General features: G+C 32.7%; 1 protein-coding gene and 1 non-coding gene across 2 annotated transcripts; one reads left to right on the top strand and one right to left on the bottom strand.

Moving 5' to 3' along the window:
- Positions 1 to 202: 202 nt before the first annotated feature.
- LOC142612054 (uncharacterized) lies at positions 203 to 1057 on the bottom strand. The gene is made up of 2 exons (XM_075784185.1): positions 468 to 1057; positions 203 to 419 (listed from the first exon to the last, which is right to left on the bottom strand). The coding sequence occupies exons 1-2, from the start codon at positions 1055 to 1057 to the stop codon at positions 203 to 205; spliced, it is 807 nt and encodes a 268-aa protein (XP_075640300.1).
- Positions 1058 to 8640: 7583 nt separating this feature from the next.
- Positions 8641 to 8713, top strand: TRNAK-CUU (transfer RNA lysine (anticodon CUU)). The gene has a single exon. It is a non-coding gene; the product is annotated as a tRNA-Lys (tRNA).
- Positions 8714 to 9828: the final 1115 nt, after the last annotated feature.

The raw sequence follows: 9828 nt of genomic DNA, 5'->3' as shown, positions 1-9828 counted from the left end.
ACTAAACTTAATTCCTCTTTACTCACATCATCAACAATTTATGTTACCTTAGGAGTGTTCAAATCCTCAATAATTTCTCCTTATTACTGTTTTGATTGACCGAATCTTCTCCATTAAACCCATCCCCTTCATTACGCCTTAATGCTGCATTAATTTCACTGTCATCACTGCAGATATTATTGCTAGCCGTTACTCCTTGTGGCTACTCTGGTGACCTTCCTCTGCCAGAATCAGCAGTTCGGCCTGAGTCAATGTCTCTTGGGATACCTAAACTCTTCTTCTTTTTCTCGGCATAGAATCCAGGAACCAGTAACGCACTCCTTCTTGCAGCAACAAATAGTGGAGCTCTCAAATATGGACCAAATTCACGTTGCTCTGGTGTGAGAGTTCCTTCGCTATCAATCCACAAGTCACAGTTCCTGTCATCGTGAGTTAGTCATCCACACAAGTAGCACATATTCGGCAACCTCTCATATTTGAATGATATACACACCTGCTTTCCTCCTTCACCTATCGAAATCAGTCTACCACGGCACAATGGTAATGACAGATCAATGGAGGCTTGAATTCGGATAAAATGACCACCATCAAATATTTTTGGATCCGTCGGCGCAAAAACCTCTCCCAAGACACTACCAATTTTCTTCGCAACCTCTAACGTCATAAATTTCATCGGAATTCCATGCAATTGGACCCATAGCTTTGTCCTCTCAAACCTTATATCCTGAAGTGAGGATTCGTTCTCATATCGATTCATTACCACCAGGTGTTTATCGAAAGTCCATGGTTCCCCCTCTAAAATTCTATGCACATCCTCCTTATTATCAGAGGTGAACAGAATTTTGTGATCTCCAAAACTCTGGACCTTGAACCTGTTCTTGGCTCTCCATAGTGGATTAAATGTCTTCACTATGACCTCCATGTTAATGGCTCGCTTTGTCAAAAACTTTGCAGCAATTGAAAACTTCTCCTTACTATCATCATCAAGCAAACAACACCCAGGTCCCTCTCTATCTGACAACTTAAGCCGACTCCATGACTGAGCCAACTCATCCATACTCACTCAATCTGTTTCCCACACCCGCAAAAAAGAACCCAACAAGCCTAGAAGCAACGGTGTTACTCCTAGGATACTCAGCACCTTCGTTGAAGGGACACACAAGTTCTACTGTGAAAAAAGAGTTAGAGAGAAAACCCACCTTCTATCCACAGAGAAACTTTTCTATCTCTAGAGAAATTAAATCTTAGAGGTTATTGCGTAGCTTCTTCGCTTAATAAGTTGATATGTCATTAATCACCAAAAAAGTCATTCAATGTATATTTATCATATTGTTAAAGTATTATCGATTGCATTTATTGTTTATCATATTGTTAAAGTATCATCGATCATATTGTCATATTAGTTTATAAGATTTTAAAAATTTGTAGTAGTTTTATCATTATTTTTATTTATTATTATGATAGCATATGTAATTAGCTATATACATTAACGTGCTTCTTATTATGCATATAACTTCTACTTTAAATTATGTGTTTTATGAAATTTTGTATGTTGACATTTTGAAGGCTGGCTGTTGCAAACCACAAATCATATGTCAAATTCAATATATGAATGTCACTTTTTGGGAAAACAGAATGTAGCGGTAGATAGTTCTTATCCATATAACAACTATTTTGATACATGGACGAATGATCAATCTATGTTACAACTGCAACTCTTGCAAAGAAGAATTTTTGAGGACATTACAGGGCATGCAAATGGTGGACACTTGGGTTCTTCCAGGTTGCGATGGCTTTAGTACTCATTGTTTCTCATTTATTGCTATGTTGGAGCATTAAGCAAAATAGGAGTTCAAATTTTACATTTTCTTTTATTAGTCTATATTATTACAGAAGCCTAACCTTAGGCTTTGCTATGTATTGTGTTAAATATGCGTCCATATTTAAGATGATTTCGAAACATGATTTCATATGATATAAATTAATTAGTCCATATCAATTTGTCCAATTAATTGGTCATCACATGTCACCAATAACTGTACTTTATCATTAAATGCTTATCATAATTTTTTTTTTTTTTAAAATTTCTCTCTATCGAATTAAATTAGCCAAAGGTGCATGTCCATGAGCTCATAGTAAAATTTCAATCAATTCTTGCCAATATTCACCCAATAAATTAAGAACATAAATCCAATAGCCAAAACAAAATATCCAAATAAAAACATCCATGCCCAAATTGATAAACTATTCATACCGAAAGGGTTATATTCACTAACAAATTGTATTTGGTGGAAGATTCATTAAACTATAAAAAAAATAAATAAATAAAAAAAACTATCAGAAGTTACACTGCCATTAAAAAAAAAAAAAAACTAGAAAATTATCATCCAGTGCCAATATACCTTAGGTTATGAACGAAGGTTTATAGATGGGGATACATTAATTTTGTTCTTAATTACACCTAATTATTCTTTAAACCTTTGTTTATTTTGTTGTAATATATGCACAATATATATCGATTTCAAAATAAAAAATAACCCGCTGTATGTCACTGAGTACCGACTGATTAGCTTGAGAAACATGGTTTCACGGATTGTATCAAAGGTTCTAGCTAAACGTCTAAAAACTATTCTCCCTCAAGTCATTTCAGACCTCAAAGTGCATTTATGCTTGAAAGACTTATCATTGACAACACTATAGTGGCCTTTGAGAGGAGAGGGAAGGTTGGCCATATGGCGGTAAAACTGGACATTAGTAAAGCCTATGACCAAGTGGAATGAGAATTTTTGAGACAGATTATGTCGAAGTTGGGCTTCTTCGAGCAGTGGGTCAACCTAGCTATGGAAATTGTATGGTCTGCATCTTACTCTGTGCTCATCAATGGTGAGCCCAAGGGATTTATTAAGCCGTTGCGGGGCATCCGACAAGGGGAACCTCTTTTCCCATATCTCTTTCTTTTATGTGCTGAGGGCTTATCTTCGAAGTTGAGACAGGCGATAGAGACGAATCAAATGCAAGGCATACTTTCCTATAGAGGGGGAATCTGTATCTCTCACCTCATATTTGCGGATGACAGCCTCTTATTCTACCAAGCTACACGTCAGGAATGTCAACACCTCCTCCACATCCTTGCCCAATATGAAGAAGCCTTCAGGCAAGCCATTAATAGATGAAAAACAACTCTGTTCTTTAGTCCTAACACAAGCCAAGAAGTGAAGGAGGATATTCAAACAATGCTAGGTGCACAGATTATGACAAATTGTGAACGGTACTTAAGGCTCCCTATGGTGGCTAGTAAGTCGAAAGTGGGTATTTTTAAGGAAATTTTGGAATGACTCACCAAACGGGTGATAGGTTGGAAAGAGAAGTACATTTCAAAGGTAGGTAAGGAGGTTCTTATCAAAACTATAGCCTAGGCAATACCGACTTATTTCATGAGCATCTTCAAAATACCTAAAGCAGTATGTGATGGCCTTAACTCGGTCTTGGTAAAATATTGGTGGGGCCAAACGCAAAATGAGAAAAAAAATCCACTAGAACAATTGGGGAAAACTATGCTCGCCTAAGAATAAAGGAGGGATGGGTTTTTGGGATTTTAATGCTTTTTACTTAGCTATGCTCGCAAAGTAGGCCTAGCATCTCATTCAGGGAACACATTCACTATTCTATCGAGTGCATAAGGCTCGTTACTTCCCTACATGTTCATTTATGGAGGTTGAGTTGGGAAGTAACCCCTCGTACGTTTGGCAGAGTATATTGCAAGTGAGGGAGCTTATAATGGAAGGCTTTGCATGGCAAATAAGTGATGGTGAAACTATGGGGGTAGCTAGCCACAAATGGCTTCCTCAATTCCCCATCTTTCAACCTAAAGCGGATCAATCCCTGAAGGTGAGTAGTCTTTTAACTCAAGCACTCGCCAGTGGGATAGAGCTCTTCTCCATTCCATGTTCACTGCATCCTTATGGATGCAGTCCTTGGGATCAAATTTGGCAACTCAAGAGGTTGAGACAAGTTGTGCTGGATGGAGACTAAGCGCCAGGGCCGGCTCTATAGGTGATGCAATTGATGCAATCGCCTAAAGCCTCCAAATAAAAGAAGGCCTCCACCTGTAAAAAAAAAAATTATATATATAAATATTTATCTATATATTTTAATTAAAAAAAATTACGCACTTTTATTTGTTAATAAAATGCATTAAAAATGTCTCATTGTATCCTAAAATGCAAAAGATTAAAAAAGAAAAAAAAAAGTCAAACTTCAGCTAACAAAATTAAATTTTAGGAGACAAATTTGTTAACTCATTCTTGAAATATGCTAAAATCAAAATTAATACTAAACAAATTCATTAATAATACAACGTAATTATCTTGAAATATGCTAAAATAGATATTATAAAATTTGAAAACAAAAGAAAAACCTCTCATCTCTCTATCTCTCTGCCTCTCCGTCTCTCCATCTATTTTCTTACAGTCTTACCTTTCTTTTCTTCATCTTCATCTTCATCTTCATCTTCATCTTTTTCCATAAATTCAATCAGTGTTGAAATTTTTCTGGATTGATTCCAGCGTACCAATCACCAGATACCATTACCAGAGGTATTATTCTTTAGTTTTTCCCCTCTTTCTCTTTTTTTTTTTTTTTTTTTTTTCCGAAACTGAAAGACTCTGAGTCTTCTGTTGATTTAACTTAAATTTTATATATATAGTTTGTGTAACACTTTCACTACATGTCTACACAATTGTTTGATGCGATGGGACACTTTTTTTAAAAATAATTTTCTGCCCCCCTCTCTGGACCATTTTCTGCCATGATAGGAGTAGTGATAGGACACATTTTTTCTTTTAAACTTAGCCGTAGGATGAATCATGATGGATGATAGGAAGGGTTTCTCACTTTTTTTTGTTTAGAGGAGTACAGGTTGTTCAGCCCATCTTACACGGTTTCTCACCTCTTTCTTTTTTTTTTTTCTTTTTTTTTAATTTTATAAACTTTATATATTATTATAAATTATTATACCAATTAATAATTTAATGTGTATTATATCAATTCATTTGTATTATAGTGACACTAATTTAAATAAATTGTTATAATCAGGTTCTATTGTTTTATACTTTAAATTTTATTTTTAGTTAAATTATCATTTTTAATTATAAATTGTGTTTTATTTATCTATAAATATTTTCTCATTATAAATTTCTACTAGAAAATATTTATCCGGATATGAAAAACTTCTAAAAAAGAGAAAAAATTGAACAACAAATTGAATCTCAAAAAGGATCTATGGATAAATTTGTTACTAGTATTAGAAAAAACAAAACAGAAAGTTTGGGTGAAAATATTACAAATGAACAAGAAACTTATCAAAAAGAGTTGGATGATAATGAAATTATACAGCAAAAAGAGAATAATGAAAATAGTCCTAATAATGTTCAAACATCTAATGTAACAATAATTGATAATGAAAAACAAAATAATTTAGAAGAAAATGAAAAAATGAGTGACCTACTTACTAATAATATCTATGATCCAAGTCAATGGGAAAATATTGATACAAAATTAAGAGATTTATTAGTAGAAAATGGTCCAATTAGAGACAATGATCTAAATTTTCCTTTAGATAAAGATCGTAGACATTTTTCTACTACATTTTATTTTAAAAAGTTATCAAATGGAGAGAAATTTGATAGAAGATGGCTAGTGTATTCAAAAGATTTGGATAAAGCATTTTGTTTTTGTTGCAAGTTGTTTAATTCAACAACACATGGTAGTGGTACAAATCAACTTACTAATGAAGGAACTAAATTGGAGAAATATTAGCAATAAGATTAAAAATCATGAAACAAGCAAAGAGCATGTTACTAACACGAATGCTTGGATTGATTTAGAAATGAGATTATTGAAAAATAAAACAATTGATAAAAATTTCCAAGAACAAGTAAACAAAGAGAAAGAGCATTGGAAAAAAAGTGTTGTTAAGAATTATTGCTGTAGTAAAAAATCTTGGAAAAAATAATTTGGCCTTTCAAGGAAAAAATGAAAGGATCTATCAAGAAAATAATGGCAATTTTTTAAGTCTAATTGAAATGATTGCAAAATTTGATCTAGTAATGCAAGAACATGTTCAACGTATTCAACATGGTGCAATTCATAATCATTATCTTGGATATAATATACAAAATGAATTGATACAATTGTTAGCAAATGAAATTAAAGGTAAAATTATTAAAAAGGTAAAGAAAGCAAAATATTTTTCAATTATACTTGATTGTACTCTTGATGTAAGTCATCAAGAACAAATGACTCTAGTACTACGATGTGTGGATATTTCAACTAGTCCAATAAAAATAGATGAGCATTTGTAGAATTGTTAAAAGTAGATGATACTTCTGGAAAAGGTCTTTTTAATGAAATTATAAGTGTAATAAAAAGTCTTGAACTTGATATTAATGATGTACGTGGACAAAGATATGACAATGGGTCTAATATGAAAGGAAAAAAACAAGAGGTACAAAAAAGAATAATTGATATAAACCCTAGAGCATTTTACACACCATGTGGTTGTCATAATCTTAACCTTGTGCTATGCGATGTGGCCAATTCTTGTCCTAAAGCTATATATTTTTTTGGAGTAGTACAACGTATATATACATTGTTTTCTTCTTCCACAAAGCGATGGAAAATTTTACAAGATAATGTTTCAAGTTTAACTCTTAAACCGTTGTCACAAACACGTTGAGAAAGTCGAATTGAAAGTGTAAAAGCAATAAAATTTCAAATTTTAGAAATAAGAGATGCTTTGTTACAATTAGCAAAAACGAGTGAAGATCCTAAAACAAAAAGTGAAGTTGATTGTTTGGCAACATATGAGCTTGAAAGTTTTGAATTCTTGTTAGGCATGACTATTTGGTATGATATATTATTTGTCGTTAACTCTGTTAGTAAAAATTTACAATCAAAAGATATGCATATTGATGCTGCCATAGATCAACTAAAGAGTCTCATATTTTTTCTAAAAAAATATAGAGAAGATGGATTTACATTTGCTATGATTTCATCTAAAGAGATTGCTATCAAAATGGAAATAGAGCCTATATTTCATGAAAAACGCATAATTCGTAGAAAGAAATAATTTGATGAGAATGTCAATGATGAGATAACACAATCTGCTGAAGAATCTTTTAGAATTAATTATTTTTTATATATAGTAGATCAAGCTATTTCGTCCATTGAAAGTAGGTTTGAACAATTTCAAATATATGAGGATATTTTTGGTTTTTTATTTAATTTTGAAAAACTAAAAGCACTAAATGATAATAGTTTGAAAATATATTGTCTTAATCTTGAAAGGTTTCTCAGACATGATGTTTATTATGATATTGATGGCTTTGATTTATATTCAGAACTAATAGTTTTAAAAGAAGTTGTGCAAATAGATGAAAATACTCCAATTAATGTACTTAATTATTTAAAAAGACTAAATTCTTTTCCAAATGCATATATTGCTTATAGAATATTACTAACAATACCTGCTACGGTTACATCTGCAAAAAGAAGTTTTTCAAAATTAAAATTAATAAAATCTTATTTAAGGTCTACTATGTCACAAGAAAGATTAAGTAAATTAGCTATATTATCAATTGAAAAAGAAATGTTAGAAGAACTTAAATACAAAAACTTAATTAGTAATTTTACATCTCAAAAAGAAAAAAAAAATTTAAATAAAAGAAATTCAATATATATATATATATATATATATATATATATATATATATATATATATTATTTGATTAATATTTATTTATAAAAATGCCCCAATTAAAATTTTCGCTTAAGGTTTCAAAAATGGTTAAGCCGGCCCTGCTAAGCGCAGAAACTTCATTGTCAAATCTGCATATCATGTTGCAGTTAGAATGGCCAAGCCTCTCGGTGGTGAACATTCCTTAGCTGGCCATGATCGCAAGTTGTGGACAAAGCTTTGGACGCTAAATACTCCACGAAAGGTTCGAAATTTTGTAAGGCGAGCTAGTTCCGATACCCTTCCAACTAGAGCAATCTTCTCCGTCATAAAATCCAAGTTGATTCGATATGCACCATTTGTGGCCAGCATTATGAAACGATAGTCCATATTTTGTGGGAGTGCCCCCTAGCATGGAACGTTTGGGCTCTGGTTAGAGGTAAGTTGCAAACTTCTACCTCCTGGTTTGTCACCTAGTTGATCGACTTGATAGGAAGGAACTAGAAACTTGGGCGCGCGATGATTTCTTGGACCTTGTGGAATGCGAGGAACAGATATCACTTTGAGAGCTTACAATCCCACCCCACTGCAATCCTTCGGGGAGCCACATCCTTGTTGGATGATTACCGGCGCCTATCTATATATGCATCTCCCCAACTGATGAACATGTTCATGTGTAGTTTCGTTTGTTTTGCGTGTTTAGTAACTCTCTTCTTTAGGTCTGCCAGCCACTATGTTTGACGTTTTCTATGTATGGTAGATTCCTTTGGTTTCCATTGTACCCAATGTGTTATTAACTGTAGCATTATTTCTCTCGGATACCCTCTAGATTCTGGAATGCCCCGAATGGCCACGAGGCCAATTTTATAGGTTTAGTCAAAAATGATGATTACTAAAGAGCAACAGCCCGTCTAGCTCAGTTGGTAGAGCGCAAGGCTCTTAACCTTGTGGTCGTGGGTTCGAGCCCCACGGTGGGCGAATCTAACTCTTCTGTTGACACTTTTTGATGAACCATATGGGCCAAGTCTCTGCCAAGAGCCTAAGAGGTGACAATGGCCCGGGAGAGAGTCCCTGCAATTGAATCTGGGCTTTTAAGCCCAGCTTAGATTTCTGATAAAATTTGTTTCTGTCCAACTTTTTATTTCATTGCCGACACCTGAAAGATACCTTAAAGGCTTTAAACAATCACAAACCCAGCAAAAAGAAAAAGAAAAAGCACTTTTTTTTTTTTGGGGGGGTAGAATATTATTTTACTTGTAAGTTGGTAAATGGTAACTGGAATAGAAGATTACTTTGTCTAAAGTTACAGATAATAGGTGTACGTCCTGTCCTTCTAGTTCTAAGTTCAAACCATGTTGCTTGGAGCTTGTATGGAATTTGTCTTTTACTCTCATTTAAAGAAGGTTGTCTTCGGAGTTAGGACAAATGTATGGGAAGTTTGGAATTTCTTTTGTCTACTGTTCTCTCCAACTTTTTTTTTTTTTTTTTTCCTTTTTGAATAAAGTTATATTCAAATTTACACCTACATTGCCGTCACAACTTTAAATTGTATCAATATTTTGTTGTTAAAGAGACTTTTTTTTCCATATCTAAATTATGAACCAAATTTCCTATCAATGAGATGTCATTTAATGTTCGGCCCATAAATATATGCATTTTAAATATTGTTTTCTTTAAAAACAACTAAATTTTGAAGAATTTATATATATATATATATGAGATGTTTTATTAATTTCCAATCATCATTTTAATGTTTGACACTAGATAGGCATTGGAAAAACATGCAATTAGCTTTGGATTTAACGAACTTTAAAGAATAAAGATGTCGAGAACTTTATAGTTTAGTTGGTATACTTTATAGTATTTTAAAATGAGATATTTAGGGTTCAAATCATTCTTCCTAAACTATCAAAACATATATATATAAAAAGATATATAAAGATGTTCAGATTAATTAACACATTATATTAAGTACAACTTGAACTGATTTAGCAAAGAGTAATTTATACATTAAAAAAAAAAAAAGTATAACTTGAACTAACCCCTTTATGTTTATTGAAGAAGGGAATTCTATGGTAGCCTTTTTTGTTTTT

The sequence above is a fragment of the Castanea sativa genome, chromosome 10 (genome assembly GCF_040712315.1).
Source record: "Castanea sativa cultivar Marrone di Chiusa Pesio chromosome 10, ASM4071231v1".
Classification (NCBI taxonomy): Eukaryota; Viridiplantae; Streptophyta; class Magnoliopsida; order Fagales; family Fagaceae; genus Castanea; species Castanea sativa.
Note: the sequence above shows the minus strand (reverse complement) of the source record. Positions and strands in the feature narration are given on the sequence as shown.